The 23360-nt window shown below is 37.5% G+C and overlaps 1 protein-coding gene across 4 annotated transcripts in view; it reads right to left on the bottom strand.

Moving 5' to 3' along the window:
* Window positions 1-2755: 2755 nt before the first annotated feature.
* LOC115210278 (YTH domain-containing family protein 1) overlaps window positions 2756-23360 on the bottom strand; it is a 100402-nt gene continuing 79797 nt past the window's right edge. For all 4 annotated transcript variants that reach the window (XM_036502398.1, XM_036502399.1, XM_036502397.1 and 1 more), the window contains 2 exons: window positions 10806-10859; window positions 2756-4287 (listed from right to left, as the gene is read on the bottom strand). In XM_036502398.1, coding sequence (XP_036358291.1) covers window positions 4231-4287; window positions 10806-10859 — 111 coding nt within the window. In that variant the 3' untranslated portion in view covers window positions 2756-4230. The remainder of the gene's footprint in view (window positions 4288-10805; window positions 10860-23360) is intronic.

The following is a 23360-nucleotide window of genomic DNA, read 5'->3' as shown; positions in this document are numbered from 1 at the left end:
TCAAAGAATTTGACTGCAAGACTTATTCTTTGTAAGCCCAGTACTTATTCTATCAGTCTCTTTTGCCAACCCACTAAGTTACAAGGATATAAACACAGACACACAAAAAATATATATATACATGACAGACTTCTTCCAGTTTCCATCTACCAAATCCACTCACAAGGCTATAGTAGAAGACATATTACCTAAGGTTCCATGCAGTGGGACTGAACTATGTGGTTGGAAAGTGAGCTTCTTAACATTTATTTTATTAAAAGTGTGAAGGCACGTGGCCTAGTGGTTAGGGTGCTGCACTCACAATCTAGCAATCATGAGTTCGATTCCTGGAGTGCACAGTATGTTGTGCTCTTGAGCCACACACTTCATTTCCTGTTGCTCCAGTCCATTCAACCACGGGTAACCCTGCAATGGCCCAGCCTTTCAATCAGTGGGGAAGCTGGCCTGCTCACACAGCTAGTGGGGTTGCATCATTTGAAAGTTAAAACAATGAGAGAAGCACACTGTGATCAGTGATGTATAACAACTTCTGATAATAATCGAAACATAGGCAAACACAGGTAGAGCAGTACTTTCAAAATACTGTAACAAAATGGACAATATATTTTGATGGTCAGTTTAAGGTCTTGATAGAGGAGATGTATAATCAATAGCTATGGCTATTTGATCTTATTTTCAGACAAAGAATCTCATATCACAATATGCAATAGTAAATTTTTTTCAAAGATGATGAGTTGTTTGAAGGAAATTTAGCTGCTACGTGTAGTAGGACATACACTTACACAGAGACCAATCATGTCTTTTTTTTCAAATGTACAATACATCTCAATCAGATGTTTTCTATCCTTTAGTATTCAGATTATTCTGTCAAGGCGCAGGAGTGGCTGTGGTAAGTAGCTTGCTTACCAACCACATGGTTCTGGGTTCAGTCCCACTGTGTTGCACCTTGGGTAAGTGTCTTCTACTATAGCCTCGGGCTGACCAAAGCCTTGTGAGTGGATTTGGTAGACGGAAACTGAAAGAAGCCTGTCATATACATATATATGTGTTTGTGTGTCTTTGTCCCCCCAACATCGTTTGACAACCGATGCTGGTGTGTTTAAATCCCTGTAACTTAGCGGTTCGGCAAAAGATACCGATAGAATAAGTACTAGGCTTACAAAGTCCTAGGATCGATTTACTCGACTAAAAGGCGGTGCTCCAGCATGGCCACAGTCATGACTGAAACAAGTAAAAGAGTATTATATGTATGCAATATGTAACTTAAGGACCACAAAAAAAAAACCCTTATTGCAATACAGCAATGGAATATACACCAAAATCAGAGCCAATTAAGCCTCTCACAGGCTTAATTGCTTTGGTGCTTGCATTTAGTTCTTTTTATTTTTACGAAGCTAGTTTCCTAACTATGTAGTCTTGGGTTCAGTTCCACTGCATAACTTCTTGGACAAAAGTCCTCTAACTATAGCCCTGGGCTATACACACAAATACTGTGAAGCATCCTGGTGCTTTACTGACTGAGTTTGCTCAAGTTTTTTCAAGCTATGAATGGACATTCCTAACAGGTAAAACTCTCCTTTATTACTCTTTAGCATACAGGTTACTCTGTTAAACCAAATGCAGTGCTCATTCAATCGTATTGATTTGAATTAATCATGTATAGCATTGATTATCATCATCATTTAATGTTCGTTGTCCATGCCAGCACATTCAAAGGCTGCACCAGGATCCAGTTTGATTTGGCATGGTTTTCTACGGCTGGATGCCCTTCCTAACGCTAACTACTCTCAGAGTGTAACAGGTGCTTTTATGTGCCACGGCTGCAATTTTGCTTGGCTTAATGGATCTTCTTCTCAAGCATGACAATGCCAAAGGTCCTGGTCATTGCCTCCATGAGGCCCAACACTCGAAAGGAACTCAGCCACCTCGCCTCTATGAGGCCCGCTTGAAACGAACTCAGTCGTTATTTTTAGAATGGCATTGTACGGCAAGTATGAAAAGCAAAATCTAGCCAGGTTCAAGCTCACGCGATGTCTGCTCCAATAATCAGTGAATTCTTTGTGACAGTCAGCAATTGATGACAAGATGAGTTACTACAGGTCACACCATCCCAAAGTGTGTATGCATGTGACCACATGTGAACTTGTATTCTCACTGAATCCTTCAAACATGACTTACTGGTTGGAGTCAGCTCCACCCATCCTCATTGAAAACCACCACATGTACTAGTAGCTATGTTACCTTATAATAATACCAACCTATGAAACTTATGGGAAACTACCACCTGTATCATCTCTTGTGAAAGGTAGAAGAGTCCAGTTTGCAGGACATTGTTGTAGAGCTGAAAACGAGGTCATTTCTACTCTTCTCCTCTGGAAGCCATCTACTCGCGATACCAGAGAGTGCAAACTCTCCTACCCTGATGTAATCTCCAGGCATACAGGCACCCAGCAACAGAACCTCCGTAATGCTATGATGGACCGTGAAGTCTGGTGTAACATAGTAAATTCCATTGTCTTGACCATGATAGAACAATGATGATGATGACCTTATAACAACAGTGCTGCCCACTGAAAGGCATTCTTAACAGGTAAAACTTTCCTGAGCCTAGATGTACTAACAAGAATCATTCATCTCGATCTGAAATATCCACTTGTAAGTAAAACCAATGCAAAATGAAATCCCTAAATTAATAAAGAAATACAGTAACATGTAACAAGAAAAAGAGACAAGAAAGAAATCAAAAATTCTCATGTCAGATTACCAAGTAAGAACTGCAAATACATGCTGTTGTAGGTTTTATTGAAAGAGGCTGCCATTTGGCGAACACTGTGGAATCCTCTTCCTCCATTACAGCTGCTCTCGATGTTTTTTTTTTGCCATTTTTTCTTCTCTTTAAACATAATTTCTTATAATGTCCATAAATTTTCTTACCTTTAATTCCAGTTTGTAATAGTAATTGTTAAATTTTTTAAAGTCATTTTTTTAATATGTTTGTGTCTTTATATTTTTTTTTTCCTCTGAAATATTTAAAACTGATTTTTTTTTTCTTTCTTTTTATATCATTACTGTTAACAGTCTCCAAGAACAAAAATAATTCCTGGAGGTACTAAAATCTTTATTATTATTAATTATTCATTTTTTTTTTACTGGCAACCAAAAAAAAAAAAAACGGATTTTATTATTTTTTTTGTGAAATTTTCTTTTCTTTTCTTATTTTTTTAAAGGAGAGGGTTTAAGAGAAGAGCAGCATTTCGAGGATACCCCAGGAAGATATCATTAAAAATTTTCAATAATACCAACCTATGAAACTTATCTATCTCCTCCAGCAAACGGACAGATAGCCAGCCACTGTCGTACACATAGATAAGTTGGCAAGTACGTTGCTGCGTTCCAGCCAAAGAAATTAGAGTCACTATGAATTTCAAAGTTCTAGCTTTTGTTGCACTTAAAAATGTTATCCTTTTATTTAATATCTTTTTTTAACTTTTAGCTTAAATTTTTTTTAAGTCCCCCACCCACCCTTTCAGTCCTATCAATATATCATCTTCCCCTTTTTCCGCTTGTTGAGATTGTTAATTTGAAAATCCTTCAAATATATAATGTATATATATATATATATATGTATATATATATATACATATGTATATATATACATATATATATATATACATATATATATGTAGATATATTATATATATAATATACAGAGATATAAGTTTTTAGATCACTACCCCCATAACCCCTAAAGAGCAATCAAACAGCCTTTTTTGTTTTAGTTATTTTTTCTTTCTTGTTGTTTTTTTTTCCATTAATCATAGACAACGTGTGGAAACTGCCTCTTCCATTATTCCAATTTCAATGTTGTAGTTTTTTCCCTAGATATGATAAAGTCAGTAAATGTTTCTTTTTGTTAAACGTCTGTTTTAGAGAGAAGGAATTTATTTAGTGAGTCCATATATATGTTGGTGCATGTGTTTGTTGTTGTTTGTTGCGTGCGTGTATGGATGTGATATGTCTGAGCAATCATGTATTTTACGAATGTTTCCTTTAAAAAAATTTCTTTTTTCTGTGTGTGCACATGTTCGTGTATTGTCAATCTGAGCATGACTGCAGTACAATGTATTGGAGTGTGTATATGTATGTATATATATATATGTCTGTGGGTGTGTGTGCAAGTGTTATTTTCTTTTCCTCCCTCATTTCGACTTAGTGGATATAGGTTCAAGCCTAATCTACTTGAGAATCTTTCTGCCGCTGATTGGTAGAGACCGCTGCTCGCCTTTCCTGCAAAAGTAGAAAGAGATCTAATGTAAAAATAATTCTGAGACAACAACTAACAGAACAACACATCGACAAAATAACAGATCCCCCCCCCACCGTCCACCCAATCCCTTTGTTACACCGCTTCCTATTGTTTTTACTGACACCTAATTTCCTCAGACCAAATCTCAGATGTCATGGTTGTGATGTTAAAATGACAAATTTTAGTGTTTAACCCTTGTGTTCACATTATTCTGCCAAAATTAATCCTTTTTTATCCACATTGTTTTGAACTAATCATGCATTAATGTTGTAGCTATGAGATTTTGATGAGGTAGCTGTTAATTTTTAAAACGATATTGTAGGGTTGGTGTGAGAGACCAGATCTAGCCAGTTTGAACATAAAACAGGTAGAATACTTTTGGCCGGATATGGCCGGTTTAAATGCTAAAGGGTTAAGTAGGATACTAGAATCCTTGTCGAACCCCTAGCATGCTGATTCTCATATCAGAGTCAGTCAGAGATGCAAATTTCAAACAGAGACGTTAAAGCAAGAACCAAAGTAAATCCCTAGCAAAGACAAAAGTTTCACCTGGCGGAAAAGAAGGTAAGATTCTCCTGTCATTTGACAAGTGGCTGTGTTCAATACACATAAAAGGAATAAGAAGAAATTTCATATGATGTGCTCAACGAACATTTCAGATGCACAAGCAATATATTGAGATCATAGACAAAGTTTGACAAAGAAGGAAGACGCTGTATGTCGTAGGTGGATGCAAGTAGTTAAGAGCCAAGAGTACCAGAAAAAAATTCTTTCATATGTTAATAAGGTTTCAAATGTTAATAAGTAACAGATAGCTTCTAATATGTAGGTGACTTAATCTGCAATGGTTGTGGGTGTTCCTCAGCACAGTATGATAAGAGTAGAATGAAAAATGTACAGGTAGCCATGACTTTTGTGAGCAACAAAAAGTCTCTCTCTTTAAAAAGAAGAAGCAGATTGTATGATGCTTGAGTGAAAAATGTGATGTTGTATACTAGGGAAACAATGAATACTGACTGTGGAGGATGTATGGAAGAAAGAAAAGCATCAACATCATTTAACCTCTGTCTTTCATGCTTGCATGGGTCAGGAGCTGATAAACTGGAGGGTTACACCAGGCTCCAGTTGTGTTTTAGCATGGTTTCTACAACTGGAAGCCCTAATGCCAACCACTTTATAGAGTGCATTGGTTGCTTTTACGTGGCACCAGCATGGGTGTTGTTTATGTGGCACCAACACAGGTACTGGCATGGGTTTTTTTTTTTTATGTGGCACCAGCATAAAATTAATGTGCCTGTGCTCATCATCATCATCATCATCGTTTAACGTCCGCTTTCCATGCTAGCATGGGTTGGACGGTTCGACCGGGGTCTGGGAAGCCAGAAGGCTGCACCAGGCTCCAGTCTGATCTGGCAGTCTTTCTACAGCTGGATGCCCTTCCTGATGTCAACCACTCCATGAGTGTAGTGGGTGATTTTTACGTGCCACTGGCACAGGCTAAAGGAGGCTGGCAAATGGCCATGATCGGTTGGTGCTTTTCACATGCCACCGGCATGGAGGCCAGTCGATGCAGCGTGAGCAATGAGATGTAGTGATCAAGAGAAGACTGAGTTAGTACAGACATTGGGATACAAATCAAGAATGACCATTGGAATGACAGAAAGGTCAAGAGATTTAAGAGGAAGGAAACTGTGGATAAGGAAGCTCAAGAAAGATTTATTTGACCCGTACAAGGCATGGGGAAATAAATACAAAAATTATGTTAATTGACCACACAAAGATCTTTTGTACAATACAGAGAGAAAAAGTAGAAAAACGTTAAAGAAAAATAAAACATTTTGTAGCTGAATTAAATCGGTCAACTACCTGTAATTGCCATCATTCAATGAATCATAAGTGGTATGTGGTTGTGGAATCTTCCATTCTCACCCAATAAAAGTATCAAGAGGCAAGTCCAACTGGAAGTGTATGTGCAGGGGGATGGGGTAGAAGGATAGATCATGAATAGTAAGTGAAAGCAAAACAATACTTAAAGGTAATGGAACTTTAACGAAACAATCAATCTGACAAAGAGGTTAAGAATGGCAATTAATTCAAATAAATCATTCTCTTTCCTTTTAGAATTATTTAGATTTAAACAGAACCACAGATATTTTAACACTAATTTCTTGTCTTCTTTACCAAAAATTTCTGCCATTGTACCTTTATTGCTATTGCTGTTATTCCACCGAGGTCAACTTTGCCTTTCATCCTTTCGGGGTCAATAAATTAAGTACCAGTGAAACACTGGGGTTGATGTAATCGACTAGTCCCCTCCCTCAAAATTTCAAGGCTTTGTGCCTTTAATAGAAAGGATTATTATTATTATTATTGCTGTTTAAGAGATGATTGGTAGAGTATTAGGATATTTTAAATGAGGAAGGTGGTCGATGTGGAAGGAGAAGCGATCAAAGGGAGTGAGGTCAATGGTTGAAAAAGTTTGGCGACCCCTAAACTAAGGGTCGATCCCTATATGAGACCCCATGCCTGCTCAAGCAAATCATCAGTAACAGACATATCACAGATACAATATAAATGCAGTAATGCTTTTGAACTGACATATTGGAAATGTGTCCTCATTAATCTCATAATTAAACACAGAATCGTGAGAGTTTGTAAGTAATGAAGCATAACAAAATTAAACTCTTCTCGTCAGCCTAGAGTTGAGACCGTGTGTGTGTGTACAATTCTTGCTTGTTTTTCTTACCAGTTAAGCAGTGAATGACAGAATGTTAGTGACATGGGATACAAAATCCTAACCTATTGAAAGGCGATCAGTACATCCACAGTATAAAGCTACAACTAGCCATTAAATGTTTAAAATCATTGAATCAGTGTAAATATTCCTGTAAAAGAGTGACTTTTCAGGCTAGCTTAAATAATGTGTGTGTGTGTGTGTGAAAAAAGAGCAAGGAAATATAGAAAAAATGTGATACCCAATGACTAAACAAATTTCTTTTATTATTTAACACATTGTTAGAAAAAACAACAAAAAAAAAAAGGAAAAAAGTCCTTATATTTCAGTAGCTCTCAGAAAAACTTTCTAAATAAAGAGTAGTTGGTGGCTAAAACTACTCATAAAATCACAAAGGCCATAATTAAATGAAAAGATTTTATTTGCCCCTTTTTTCCGCCCTTAAACAAATCCAGTTTGTAATAACGAATATGTGCTGAATAGTGAAAGCAAAATAACTAGCTTAAAAAAAAAAAGTGACAGAGAGAGAGAGAGAGAGAAAAGGAACAAAATTGTGAGGATAGAAGGAAAAAAAGGAAACAAAGAGAAATCCAACTGCTGGGAGAAAGAGGTGGGGGAGGGAGGGGATGTATTGAGGCTAATCAATATTTCAATAGAACTATAACAAGGAACCTACACGGTTATAGAATAGAAAAATGTCAATAATCCACCTAATTAGAACAACCAGCTTTAAGAGGAAAAACAGGGCAAAACTGTAGACAAATAATTTACTGGTTCATCAAATAGCAGAGAATTACACTGCTTGAGATGGTAAGATGATGACAGCAGGAAGACAGGCAGCAAAGTTAAAGAAGAGATGTGAATAGACACGATATAGAATGACAAGTGGGAAGTGAACACAGACTTAAGAGTCAGTATCAATAAAACTATATCGTGTAATTATCTGCTAATTTATGATTTAATTACATCATATGCATACACACCCAGCAACACATGCATGCACAGAGCTGGATCTGAATGGATTAACTTCTGCCTATTTTCACACACACACACACTGTTATATTGAGTTTTCAACAATCACCCTCAAATTATATAATAAATGCATTGATAATCAGGTCAGAGTATCAACAATCAGATTGTAAATGTATACTATGCCTGATATCTAATTATAGTTTTTCTATGCAAACATGGGTTAAGTGTGGGTGTGGTGGGGTATTTGGGATCAGATGTCATTTTTGTTGCCAACACTTTCTCAAAGAGACTTTTTTTTTTAACCCTTTAGTGTTTAAACTGGCCATATCCGGCCCAGATATTCCACATGTTTTATATTCAAACTGGCCAAATCTAGCCTCTCACACCTAACCTACATTGACATTCTAAAAATAAACAACCACATCATTGAAACCTCAAAGCTATAAGATAATGCTTGATTAATTCAAAACAATTTGAGTGGAAAAGTATTAGATTTAACAGAGTAATCTGAACACTAAAGGGTTAAATTACATTGGCAGAAAATCTGTCTTAATACTTCTGCCTGATGCATGCGAGCATGGAGAAGTGGACATTAAATGATGATGGTTGATGACAATGCAGAGCAACCAGTCGTGTCAACAAGCAAGATAAATATATCCCCCTTTCACTCAGATGGGACAAGCGAAGCTGTAGAATGTCAACATTGATGCGCACACAGAGATATATGATGTGGCTGCCATAAATCTTCAGCCAATCAATTCCACTTGCAAGATACTGGTTGAATCAGGGCTAGAGAACACATCTGCCTAAGGAGCAGTGGAAATGAACCTGGTACAAACTGGCTCTTAACCACACATTCATGTTTGCACCCGTGTGTGCGTGTATATGCATATGCATGTGTGTGTAATAGGTTTGGGCTAAAATGGATATCAGTGCATGTTGTAAATGAACCTGAAAATAGTTTCAATATGCAATCTCAGATGTTATCTCTTGCTGAGCAGACATAAATAGATTTCAGAGACAAAAGAAGAATCATTAGCTACACATACACTCTGCAGAGTGGTTAATGTTAGGAAGGGTATCCAGCCCCCAAAACCATGCCAAAACAGATAACAAAGCATGGTGCAGTCTTCTGTCTAGCCAGCTCCTCTCAAACCATCCAACCCATGCCAGCATGGAAAGCAGACATTTAACAATGATGATGATGATGATGACACATATCAGATTAAATTATTTCAAGTTAATTGTGTTTATTGATGTTTTACATCATCGGTGGTGCCCCAGCATGGCCGTGGCCTTCGGGCTAAAACATTTTAAAGGATTTATACATCTTTATAACGTATATATATCCTTGCCTCAACATCATGTGACAGGTGCAAATAAACATCATTTGTTTCCAGTCTTCCATGAAAATATTACCTCATTTGGAAACAGGTGAGGGTTGATGACAGGAAAGAATATCTGCCCCAGCAAATTCCATCCGACCCATGCAAGCACAAAAACGTGGGTCTTAAAGGACAATGTTTCTAGACATTAGGCTATACTTTAGTTGACAGCAACAGCTCCAGGTGCACCAACACACCAATCTATAGTGGATCCATGAAAACCGAGTCAGCAAACTGCTACAGGTCGAGGGGAGGGGGTTGGCCGTTTAGTGCTGACTTATCAATGAAAGCAGTTGCTGTTGCAACACAAATATGCCAGGGTGGTGATACACGAAACCAAACATCCTCTATTTTTCTGCATTTGTTGATCTTACATAACACACCACTGGATAAACAGCGGATAAATTACAATAAATAAAATAGCAAGAAATACTAACATTTTAATTTTGATATTTAACATCAAATACACTATTTTCCAATGGTACAGCCTCTTTCTTAGTCTCCCACTTCGATGTTCTAGCCTATTACTGTGTTGCAGTATCTTTCAATATGTTACATACATAATTGTTTGTGTATCTTGCACGTTACTTCCTGTCCACATTGATGCCAGTGACTCGTACAAAGCATCTAATACAATCTGTGAAGTGGTTGGCATTAGCAAGGGCGTCCAACCATAGAAACCATGCTAATGGAGATATTGGAGCTTGGCACAGCCCCTGGCCTGTCATTTCTGTTGAACTGGTCAACCCATGCCAGCACAGAAAATAGATGTTAAATGGCGATGATGATGAGAAAGGAGGATACTTGTCATTTTCATAGCAATTAAGAAATAACTAAAAATAATTGTCTTAGACCATAAAAGAATGGACGGAACCCTCAACCTATTTCTTTGCATAAAATTCCCAATTTTTTTTTTTTGTTAAAAAAGACAAACTGTTTCATATTTTCAATAATTATCAGATGCCTCAAAACCATCTCAAATACTTGTACATAGAGAAGTAACAACTGTCAGTTGTCGTTTATATATTATTAATGTAACGAGTTCTTTAGACAGAAATCTTGGAGGTTAATTCTTTTGTTGGATCAACTTCCAAAATATTAATACTTCCTTTTAATCAATCACTGAAGAATGGAAAGCAATTTAGTGAACTTGAATTCCCGTTCTACAGATTTAGCCATTTTCACAGGCTTTGTAACTGCTGTATTTACTTGCACTTGTAAGTTGCACCCCTAATTTAATGTTAAATCTTGGTACAAAACATTTCCTCTTTATAATTTTAGCTCTGCCTTATGAATAAATCACACCCCAGGATTTTCAGTTAAAATCAAGTATAAAATAGTGCAACTTTACACACAAATGGTATAGTTATATTTATATAACACATATTTGATAAATATTTGAACTTACAGGGCGATTATTCTTCTTCATTGGAACTTCTGACTTCAAAGGTGCTACAGGCTCCTGTAGAAACAGAAATGTATATTAGACTTTTCACAGCATACTGTAATCAATGCACATATAGTAATCATACTGTAATAAGAAAAGATTTTATAACTTTTTTTAACAACTTCAGTTGTAAGAAAACTGACAACACTTGTAAAGACTACTACATATATATATATAAAACCATAATTCATGTAAGCTGTCTATATAAGAAAATAGAAGCAAACTATTTTTAAACTGCTTAAAAAAGATTAATGTTTTTTTTATAAATTTTACCTAGACTGGCTTGCCAGTCCTCAGCCCAACTGTCCAGCATGGAAAGTGAATGTTAAACAATGATGATGATGATGAGGTGGAGAGAATGAACATTAAAACATCTGATGTGAAATAAATGAGAGTCAAATCAGCAATGCCAAAACATCTCATACTCGATGAGTATGAGAGCCATAGTTTGCAGCAAAGAGCTGGAACAGACTACTAGGAATCCCATTTGATGCTCTAACAATTCTACCAGTCCATTGTCCCAGATTGATACTTTGATAAATGAATTCTCCACACATTCTGTAATGAATGGTAGATTCACTGACACCACACTCATAGCCCACAACAGCAAAGGTTTTTGTCAGATATTTTCTTTATCGTCTACCTTTTCATGCAAAGAATTCACTCGTCTGCATCATTTGTGGAGTCAGAGGCCTTTGTAGTTTTTCCTATCCACTAGTCCCATGTTAATGGGTACAAGCACATAAATTCCACATCAAAAACACACAGGCCTGCAGCATGGTCATGTAAACACAAGCAAAAATTAGTGCACTGTGGGTGGTCACTAGTATCATGTTCTTATAGATCAGTGATGAATGAGTCAGTGATAAATGACACTATGTCATGTTCCAGGGCAAAGCTGGTGTCTGTCTACTTCAGTCCACCTTAAAACAAATTCCCACTTCTTGGTTGACCAATAGTTGAAGGAAAGGCACTAATCTGGGATTGGAGAAGAAATGCAGTGGAGTAACCATTGCATACTTGTTAGCATTTCTTACGATACAGATCTAAGTTCCAAATAAGAAGTTTTGTTGATTGGACTAGTCTTGCTTAAACACTGAGACTAAATGTTTCTGCTTCTGTTTATTTCCTTTTAAAACCAAACACTCTCTCTTTTCTCTTTTACTCTTTTACTTGTTTCAGTCATTTGACTGCGGCCATGCTGGAGCACCGCCTTTAATTGAGCAACTCGACCCCGGGACTTATTCTTTGTAAGCCCAGTACTTATTCTATCGGTCTCTTTTTGCCGAACCGCTAAGTGAAGGGGGACATAAACACAATAGCATCGGTTGTCAAGCAATGCTAGGGGGGCAAACACAGACACACAAATATACACACACATACATATATATATATATATATATATATATTATATATATATATATATATATATATATACATATATCCGACAGGCTTCTTTCAGTTTCCGTCTACCAAATCCACTCACAAGGCATTGGTCGGCCCGAGGCTATAGCAGAAGACACTTGCCCAAGATGCCACGCAGTGGGACTGAACCCGGAACCATGTGGTTGGTAAGCAAGCTACTTACCACACAGCCACTCCTCTTATAAATATATTTCTTTACTACCCACAAAGGCCTAAACACAGAGGGGGACAAACAAGGACAAACAGATTAAGTCGATTACATCGACCCCAGTGTGTAACTGTTACTTAATTTATCGACCCCGAAAGGCTGAAAGGCAAAATCGACCTCAGCGGAATTTGAACCCAGAACGTAACAGCAGACGAAATACAGTTACGCATTTCGCCCTGCATGCTAACGTTTCTGCCAGCTCGCTGCCATCTTATAAATAACAGTACAAAGTTTCAGAGTTGTACTTGTTTTTAACAGGTGACCTATATGCATGTATGTATATAGGTGTGTTTAATCACATTTATCAACGTTATTTTTAGATTACTTTTGCACCCACCCTTTTAACAACCTCTAGATAGCAGTAAGCTAACTTCTAAAGACTTTTACCCAAAAAGAAATGTACTGGAGTACTTTGCTTATACATATGCATTGGAGCATGGATAAATTAAAAACTTAAAAAAAAAAGTTGTAAACAAATAGGCGTAGGTGTGGCTGTGTGTTAAGTAGCTTGCTTACCAACCACAAGGTTCCGGGTTCAGTCACACTATGTGTCACCTTGGGCAAGTGTCTTCTACTATAGCCTCAGGCCGACCAAAGCCTTGTGAGTAGATTTGGTAGGCAGAAACTGAAAGAAGCCCGTCGTATATATGTGTGTGGCTATGTATCTGTGTTTGTCACCCCCAACATTGCTTGGCAACCAATGCTGGTGTGTTTACATCCCATAACTTAGCGGTTTGGCAAAATAGACCGATAGAATAAGTACTAGGCTTACAAAGAATAAGTCCTGGGGTCGATTTGCTCGACTAAAGGCGGTGCTCCAGCATGGCCACAGTCAAATGACTGAAACTAGTAAAAGAGTAAATAAGTAAGGCCTAGTTTGAAGTCAATATGAATACAGGAGGTGCATAATTTCAGTAAAAGAAAAAACTGCAAGGCCTGTAAGAAGAAACCATTAACTGCATTTCAAACAGTTTTCTGGAGCTGTGTCAATGACCAGGTCACAGATGTGTGAGGAAAAATTCTGACAGCTCAAGAAATAAGCATGAATTTAACAGTATATGTTAGCTTTTAACCTTTCAGCATTTAGATTATTCTGTCAAATATAATGTTTATTTATTCCCAATGTTTTGAATGAATCCTGCATTATCTTGTAGCTTTGAGATTTTGATGATGTTATTGTTTATTTTTAAGATGACATTTACAAGGTAGATACGAGAGGCTAGGTTGGGATGGTTTGAACATAAAGCAAGTGGAATATTTCGGCTGGACATGGTCAGTTTAAATGTTAAAGGGTCAAATAGCTAAACAAACTCTTCTGATGACATAAATGTAATAATGTTATGTTATTACATTAGTTATTTATTAATTATTTGATAGTTTTATCTATCTCACCATTCAATAATGTTTCAAGCTCTCAAAAAGTAAAATGAAGATATGATATGAATCACCAAATTGGAATGAGATGTTCTGACAATCAAACAGTTAAGGGTCTAGGGACACAACACAATGATTGCTGTAGTAAAGGTTTTTGAATGTGTAACCATATAGTCGGTCAGTAGTGTGTTTAAAAGATATTAAATCATAAAATTTAACCATCTGCCTATTTTTTTTCAACCACCAGAGTAATTTGGGACTTATGAAAAGGAAAGCTTTACATTGCTCAGAACATACAAAACAAGCATGGACATTTTGGACAACTTATAAAAATGCTTTGGATAACAAAAAAAAAAACAAAAAAACCCAATTATTTTTTCTAATTTCTGATATGGTTTCTGCAAGAAGCAATTCAAGGGTTTACGTTTGAAAAAGAAACAAATAGCAAGGAGTTGTCTTTAGATGAATCAGCTATAAATATTCATCTACCAAGGAAGAATATTTTGAGAGCATAAGTGAAAATCTTCAAAATGCTTTTCAAAATTTTATGGCAATATAATCAAACAATACGATGCCAATTCATATTTTTTCACTTTACAGAAAATGCAAAATTATGTAGTTATATACACCTGGTGACAAAATTTCAAGTCTGTACATAAAAAGTTAAAGTGACAAACAAATATTGTTGTGAACAATCTTGATTATGATTAATTTAAACCAATGTGAATGAAAGAGTAATCCAAACACTTAAGGATTAAAGTATACACTGGTTTTACAATTAATGAATAAAAATTATAAATTACACTGATGCAATGGTATTGTATGCTTCTATAAAAATCAAGTGAAAGACACCTTAAGAGTAATAATCTGGGAGCAGCCAACTGGCTTCCGTACCCATGGCACGTAAAAGGGCATCATTTGAGCGTGATCGTTACCAACATCGCTTCACTGGCACCTGTGCCGGTGGCACGTGTAAAAAGATTCAAGCAAGGTCATTGCCAGTACCGCCTGACTGGCGCCTGTGGCACGTAAAAAGCACCCACTACACTCTCAGAGTGATTGGCGTTAGTTAGGAAGGGCATCCAGCTGTAGAAACTCTGCTAGATCAAGATTGGAGCCTGGTGCAGCCATTTGGTTCGCCAGCCCTCAGTCAAAATCGTCCAACCTATGCTAGCAGGGAAAGCAGACGTTAAACGATGATGATGTCACCTTACCAAGAAACCATTACTGATGTGAAGACAAGGAAAGATGCACACACACACATTCAGTTTCTTTGTACAAAATCCATTCACAAGGCTTTGTCAGCCTGCGGCTATAGCAAGAAACATTTTGCCCTTGGTGCCAAGCATTGGGACCGAGCCCAAAGCCATGTGTTTGGGAAACAAACCTCTTAACCGCATAGAAACTCCTGTGCCTACAAAACAGTGCATGTTCACCTACAGAGAGCAGAATTTTATCAGTACCAATTTCTATTTTGGTATTTACCAACACTCAAGACGTAAATGCGAAAATAAACACACACACACAAGTAACATTTAACCTCAAAACTATAAAATGAAACTAAATACATTTGACATCTTGTTGACCAACTTATTAATCTGTGATGGAAAATAATAAACCACTGCTCTATCAAGACAAATTCAACAGAATTTCGTTGGTTGTTTTAACTTCTTATTTCTTTATTGCTCACAGGGGGCTAAACATAGAGGGGACAAACAAGGAGAAAGGGATTAAGTTGATTACATCACCCCCAGTGCGTAACTGGTACTTAATTTATCAACCCCATAAGGATGGCAGGCAAAGTCGATCTCGGCAGAATTTGAACACAGAACATAACGGAAGACGAAATATTGCTAAGAGTTTCGCCCGGTGTGCTAACATTTCTGCCAGTTCACTGCCTTTTTAACTTCTGACGAAGGTTTATTAATTGAGAGCTTTACATTTGATTCAATTACTTACACACACTCACACACACAAAAGAAATTCAGTTACAACAGATTTTTGACTTGCAGTCACTATTCCTATATATAATAGTTATTAGTTGTATGGTAACTAGTTCAGCAAACGAGTCAGACCATTTCTCTCTTTCTCTCTCACACACACACACACACACAAAAATAAGTACGTACACATTGACAACAAAGTTGACTAAGACAGGTAGAAGTAATAAATAAATGTGACTGAGGCACAACGCAACAAGGGCAGCAGAGTTTGAAAAATAGGAATTCCAGATTAGATGTCTTGCTCAATAACAACAACAACAACAATTCTACTGCAGTTCAATTCGTTAGACAAAATTATAGCTCTGTTCTATTTAAGCAACAGTAAACAGCAAGCAAGCAAGCAAGCAAACAAGTCCTTCAAAATGCAAGTAAACAAACAAGTACAAATAGACAGAATACAACCTCCTAACTCAAATGCTATTATATTCAAGCTGTGTCCATAGTGCATACATTATCATTATGAACCTGAAATCAGACACACATACACCTACACACACTGTAGATAACAATGCTTATCTTATAAGACATGTTAAGTTAATTCAAAAAGTTGTTTTATTTTATTAGCCCATTTGCTTTACTGAGTCGGTGTTTATTTGCGAAATTAACATTTGTTAAATAAAAGCCTGCTTTTCTTTGATCAGATGCAGTGAGACTTTAAAATATTTTTTAAATAGTTAAAAACAGTCGTCGACGTTTTTCTATGTATTTTAAAATCAATACAACTTGAAAAGAAATTAGAATTTTCTTGTGGTGAAATTTAAATTATATTTCAACAAGTGAAGGTCACTCAATACTGTGCTACTTTTGCTGTTATGATATCATTGGATTATTGTTTAACAGAGCTCTTTACAAACATTGGGAAAAATAACATATGTGCTTAGCCATGAATCCAACAGCTCTAGGATGCAAATTCACAGCTTAAATAACTTGGAAAAGTAAGTCTGTGAGCACAGACACATACTGAGGATTGAAAATCGAAGACAGTGGATATTATTCATAATTTACTGGCTGTGTGGTAAGTAGCTTGCTTACCAACATGGTTCCGGGTTCAGTCCCACTGCGTGGCACCTTGGGCAAGTGTCTTCTACTATAGCCTTGGGCCGACCAAAGCCTTGTGAGTGGATTTGGTAGACAGAAACTGAAAGAATCCCGTTGTATATATGTATACATATGTGTGTGTGTGTGTGTGTGTGTGTGCATGTGTGTGTGTGTCTGTGTTTGTCCATCCAACATCGCTTGACAACTGATGCTGGTGTGTTTACGTCTCCATAACTTAGCGGTTCGGCAAGAGACCAATAGACTAAGTACTAGGCTTACAAAGAATAAGTCCTGGGGTCGATTTGCTCGACTAAAGGCGGTGCTCCAGCACGGCCACAGTCAAATGACTGAAACAAGTAAAAGAGTAAAGAGTAAGAGATATAAGCATTTTTGCAATTGTCCAAAATAGTATGAAACTTTTTATTTGGCTGGAATGTTTTGAAACTGATATTGAGAACCAAGTGTGATATTTTAATAACAGCAGCAGCATGCTGCTACTACTATTATATTATTATGGCAGAATTGTTAGCACACCAGGCAAATGCTTAGCAGCATTTCGTTGATCATTATGTTCTGAGTTCAAATTTGCCTGTTGTCTTTCTAAGGTTGATATAAGAAGAACCAGTTAAACACCAGAGCTGACGTAATCAACTTGCTTCCTCCCTGCAAATTTTAGGGCCTGTGCAATATAGCAGAAAGGATTGTTAACAATTAACTGCTTTGTACGTTTGATCATGAATAATCAGAGTTATTCATCAATGGGTGATTGAGAGAGAGAGAGAACGAGATGATTGGGAGCAGTTGTATGGATGCAGGTGATTTAGCAGGATGGACAGGACATTCAGCCTGTTTTGGCACTGGAGAAGAAACACACACACACACACACTCAGATTAAAAAGAAAGTGAGAGGGGCATGTATTACAATTTATGAATTGAACCTGAATGGCACAAACACTTTCCTCTACCTCATACATGTACAGATAAATATGTTCACATGAAGCGAGGAGAAACATTTCAATGCCTAATGTCGAATAAGTTAATGTTGAATAGGCAACACCAAACAAGTGACATCAAAACATCTCAAACCCACCAATAAAATGAGAGATCAAATCTGAACAAACTTTATGCAGAAATATTAAAAACATAAGGGGAAATAATTACAACTGGTAATGGTCTCAGCTGACCACATGTTTTAATTTTACTCTAAAGGTGTTTACCAGACAAAACACATATTTGTACATGCATTGCTTATGGTTTTCATCATCAGATGTCGAAATTAAGACAAAGGATAATCAGTTTCACAGGTGCTTTGAACAGAAGGAAGAGATAAACCAAAAGAAGTCAATATGTGTGTGAAAGGAATAGAAGTTAACAACCAAGACAAATTAAAGGACCAACTTTGTTAGTTTTTGACTGATACATCATTCACCACAATTAGTGTTAAAAAATCCAGGTCCTATCACATTGATCATACAAACACATCTATTTAGGTCACACAAAACTTTTACTTCTTATTTCTTTATGGCCCACAAGGGGCTAAAGATAGAGGGGACAAACAAGGGCAGACAACGGCAGTCAGTCTTTTACATTGATCCCAGTGCGTAACTGGTATTTAATTTATCGATCCTGAAAGGATGAAAGGCAAAGTCGACCTTGGCAGAATTTGAACTCAGAACGTAACGGCAGATGAAATATCGCTAAGCATTTCACTCGGCGTGCTAAAGTTTCTACCAGCTCACTGTCTTAAAACATTTACTCCTATCCCTCCCTCCAGCTAAATACTGAGGTTTATAGAAAGATGTAATTCTTCAGCCACAGTGGAGGTGAACCATCTGGGTTTCGCTCACTCAGAACAACCCAATAGAATACAAAAAGATTATAAGCTGATTATGCACTGAGGAGGCATAGATTTCTCAAGACGGAAAGAAGGCAACCCACCAAGAAGAGCAGGAATTTTAAATACACAAACTCTTTAGCATTCAGGTGTCTTTGTTAAATATATATCTTATTCATTAAATTAATCAGACATTATCTTGTAACTTCAAGATTTCGATTATGTGTTTGTATATTTTTAGAATGACATAGTAAGGTAGGTGCAAGAAGTTGGATCCGGTCAGTTTTAACATAAAACAGGAAGAATATTTGGGTTGGATGTGGCCACATTAAATACTGACGGGCTAACTGAAGATGGACAAAGTGTTGAAGAAAACAGCCCTCTCTAATGCTGGGGGCATGATGAAATGCACATGGTCCATGCTGTGATTGGCAATAGAAAAGGGATCCCCAAAAAAAAACCTTATTTGCATATACAGGACAATGACTTCCTCTAGGTATGAGCATCCATCAGACATCACCAACTCAGCTGCAAAACCTCAGGGTCGCCACCTTCTACACAGGTTGGAGAGATTGTAAAAATGCTAAAGTAGAAACAAGTAGCTCTGCTCTGCAGACAAATGGAAAAATAGAGGTAAGCTATAGCCAGCCTCCTCACAAGCAAGGAACAGCGGCAAAGATTTTTAGTACAAGGAAGGAGTGAAGTGGAAAACAGCCATCTGATCATCTACCATTCAGATAAACTTTATACTTATCAGGTGGACAGATGGTTGTGAAAAATTAGATTTTACTCAGTGGAGAATGCACCATGCAACATAGACAAGTGGTTAGCAAAAACAAGGTAAATGTGAGATCAATCAGTAGCACTCAACCTCTTCTTTACAATGGTACAAGATTCATGTTTTGCCTCACAAAATATACGAAATATTCTCATATTCTAATGTTAGAGATTTCATTGAAAATGCTTTTTTTTTTTAAACATAACTACTGTACCTGGTTTTAATATTTAATTTCAAAGAAAACTCTTGACTTTAGTAAACAACCAATACACTTCTGACATTTTCTACCCCTTTGTGAACTCACAACATCCCCAAAGGGGAACTACCACTATGTTAGATGGACTCAGGTTCACAAGATAATTTAGAAAAAGTATGGAAGCTGAAAAATCCCTCAACCATTCAACATATAACAACAAAAGACACCAGGGAAGTTTTTACAAGACAACCTACTGCAAACCACAGACCAGATGTGAGGATAGATCAAGGTTCCAGTAACATAAGAAGTGATAGTAGCAAAATGATAGAGTAGACAAAGACACAAAAACAACAAAAAAAAAAAATAAGAGATAAGAATAGAAGTGGGAGTAAGAAATAAATCTCAAGCAGCAAACAGAAGAAGCTAGATCAGATATATAAACCAAGATAAGAAGCAGAAAGTTAAGAGCTGTCAAGGTTCTGCAACAACAAAATTAGACTCACAAGGTGCTCCAGATTACAAAGTGTGTCAACGTGACCAGAGGCATTAGTTAGAAATGTGTTGGGAAAGCTACTGGTGCACTCACCCTCATTGATTCCAAAGAGATATAGTCACGTATCTGAGAAGGCGAAAGGGAGGGAGAGAGACTACTCCAAATTCAACAACAGAGCCAGGAGGCGCAATGGCCCAGTGGTTAGGGCAGCGGACTTGCGGTCGGAGGATTACAGCTTCGATTACCAGGCGTTGTGTGTTTATTGAGTGAAAACACCTAAAGCTCCACGAGGCTCCAGCAGGGGGTGGTGGCGACCCCTTGCTGTACTCTTTCGCTCCAACTTTCACTCTTTCTTCCTGTTTCTTGTCCCTGACTTCCTATGCAACCGCTGAGCCTGGATGCACATTCATCCACCTGTCGATGCTCTCGGTGTCAGGGGTTGACTTGCTTTCTCTTCTGCGGGTCTTACAAATAGCAAAGGACCATGTTTTGGACTTCTCCCACTGGGACGAAGACCGCTTCACTCAACAAACAAACAAACAGCAGAACCAGCTCCTGAAGTTGAGAGCTATATAGTTGAAAGGTCTGTAAAGGATACGAAGCTAGCATCATAAGTAGCTAGATCACCATGGGTAATTCCTGAAATACTGAAATTATCCAGTGAAGCAAGGTATAAATAGTCACTTAATAAGGCTGCACAAGGAGATTTCATCCTTAATGACTAATATAACAGGATTTAGTTCCCCACCCCCACCTCATGCTGTTTATTATGGTACTCTTGGCTGTAACAAGCAAATTTAAGACAGCTCTAGGATCTCCTTTATGCTGATAACTTAGTTCTTAAAAACCTAATCCGGCAAATAATTAGAGGAAATATTGCAAACATAGAAACAGAGCCCAAAATGAAAGTGTAAAAATAAAGACAAAAGCCATTATTAGTAGGGAAGAACACAAAACTCTATTACAAGCAGCCATGTTCAATATAAAGAGAAAGTAACATCTATCCTTGTTTACCATGGGTATTTGATTACAAAAGACACAGTGTTAAATGAATAACAAACCATATGGGGGAAAATAGGCTTCATTCTGAGACCCCCAAGGTGCACCCCAAACTCAATCAAACATTCAGTTTTCAAACACACATAATGATATTGTTTCATAGTTGGGATAATATTTAGGGTAAAATGTAATAACATATGATCAGTAAACGTATGTAAATTCATACAGAAGAAAAATACACAACTTTGCAGCATCGTGATGTAAACACGAGCAATAAATTAGTGCATTCTGTGCAGCTGAGCATCGTGACCGGTCACTGAGAAACACTTCTGTACTCCAAGTGGGATCTTTGATATGTTGCAGACCTGTGTTAACACAGATCAGTTTGTGTTCCAGCTGTAGAAACACTGCCAGATCAGACTGGAGCCTGGTGCAGCCTCCTGGCTTCCCAGACCCCAGTCGAACCGTGCAACCCATGCTAGCATGGAAAACGGACGTTAAATGATGATGATGATGTAACAAGGTTCACAATTAAGCATATGTTATCTTGGATCAGTGATAAACAAGGATAGATGCATAGGAAGAAGGTCTGTACTGTTTATCCAAAATAAATTACAAGTATGCAAAAGATGGAATGTGCTTAGATGCAGGCTGAGAAAAAAGAAAAGACTTTGCATGCAACAAATGCACAGGAAATATTTAGCAGTAAGAACATTTATGGAATGAATTCTTTGAAATGCCCAGAAGACTTTCTAGAGAGAGAGTGATAGAGAGCTTCTGTTATTGAGAAGATTTAACAAACAATGGTTCTATCTATCTATCTATCCGCTCAGTCGAAGTTAACTCTCGGTTACTCGATGGATCAGTGTCCTCCAGCCAGTTCTATCCTGGGTCACTTCTTTCAGATTGGCTATGTCCATTCCCGTGTCACTCTTGATGGTGTCAAGCCAGCGGGTTCTTGATCAGCCTCTTCCTCTCTTGCCACTGACCATTCCGAGCATGATGTCTTTCTCTGGGGATTTTCTCCGCATATGACCAAAATATGTTAATCTATACTTGGTGGTCCTAGCTTCTAGCGACAGTTTCGGTTTGATCTGATTAAGAACTTCTTAACTTCTAACAATGGTTAGCCAGAATGAAAACAGGAGAAAAACAGTCCATGGAACTATTATTACTTCCAGTGGTAACAAAGGGATTTTCTCATTGTCTGAAATCTGGTATTACATGGTAGCAAGGCATAGACACTGAATGCAAAAACTGTACAAAGGTGAGAAGAAACAAAGTGAGCACGGTCCAGTGAACATGAGTAGAAACAGCAGAGCACAAATGAATTGAGAGAAAAATTGGGTAGAAGAGGAATCAACTGTAATGTACATCACTATCACCATTCAAAATCCACTTTTCTATGCTCACCTGAGTCAGTTAGAATTTGTCAAAGCCCTTCCTGTCACCAACCCTCATCTGTTTCCAAATAAGGTAATACTTCCCCATAGCTAGACATGTTTTTTTTTTAGGGAAGATAGGAAATGAACAACTTCGCTTGTATAACACTGATGCTCGTTTACAACTATCGTGTGATGTCAGAACAAGGGTATACACATACACACACACACACACACACATGAAGGGGCTCTTTCAGTTTCCATCTACCAAATCCACTCAGAGAGCTTTGATTCCCAACTTGTGGACTACAAAGGAGTACTGGAGATCCGTGAACGTGTTAAGCTGACAGACCCTTCTGGGGTCCATGGGAAAACTCATTTAAATAAAAAGGGTCCTTTGTAGAGAAATGTTGGGAACCACTGAGCTAGAATACGAGACGCATATCCAAGGTGCCACATAGTGGAACTGAACCAAAAACCACATGGTTATGGAACAATCTTAACCATACAGCCACACCAGCACCTATAAGAGAAGAATGTGCTGATATGGACATGTAATCCACATGAAGGTTGACAACAGGGTAAATCCAAGATTGAAGAAAACGGAAATAAATGGTTAAGAATAATTTCAGGTAACTGGATCTCACAAATGAAATGGCATGAGACTGCTAGAAAAGAGTGGCCTTGCTGAAGATCTGTCCAAGAATGGAAAAACTATATACATACACACACACATATATATATATATATATATGGGAGGGGGAGAGATTCGGTAATATTGCGAAT

The sequence above is a fragment of the Octopus sinensis genome, linkage group LG4, assembly GCF_006345805.1.
Source record: "Octopus sinensis linkage group LG4, ASM634580v1, whole genome shotgun sequence".
NCBI lineage: Eukaryota > Metazoa > Mollusca > Cephalopoda > Octopoda > Octopodidae > Octopus > Octopus sinensis.
This window is presented reverse-complemented; position numbering and strand designations above follow the sequence as displayed.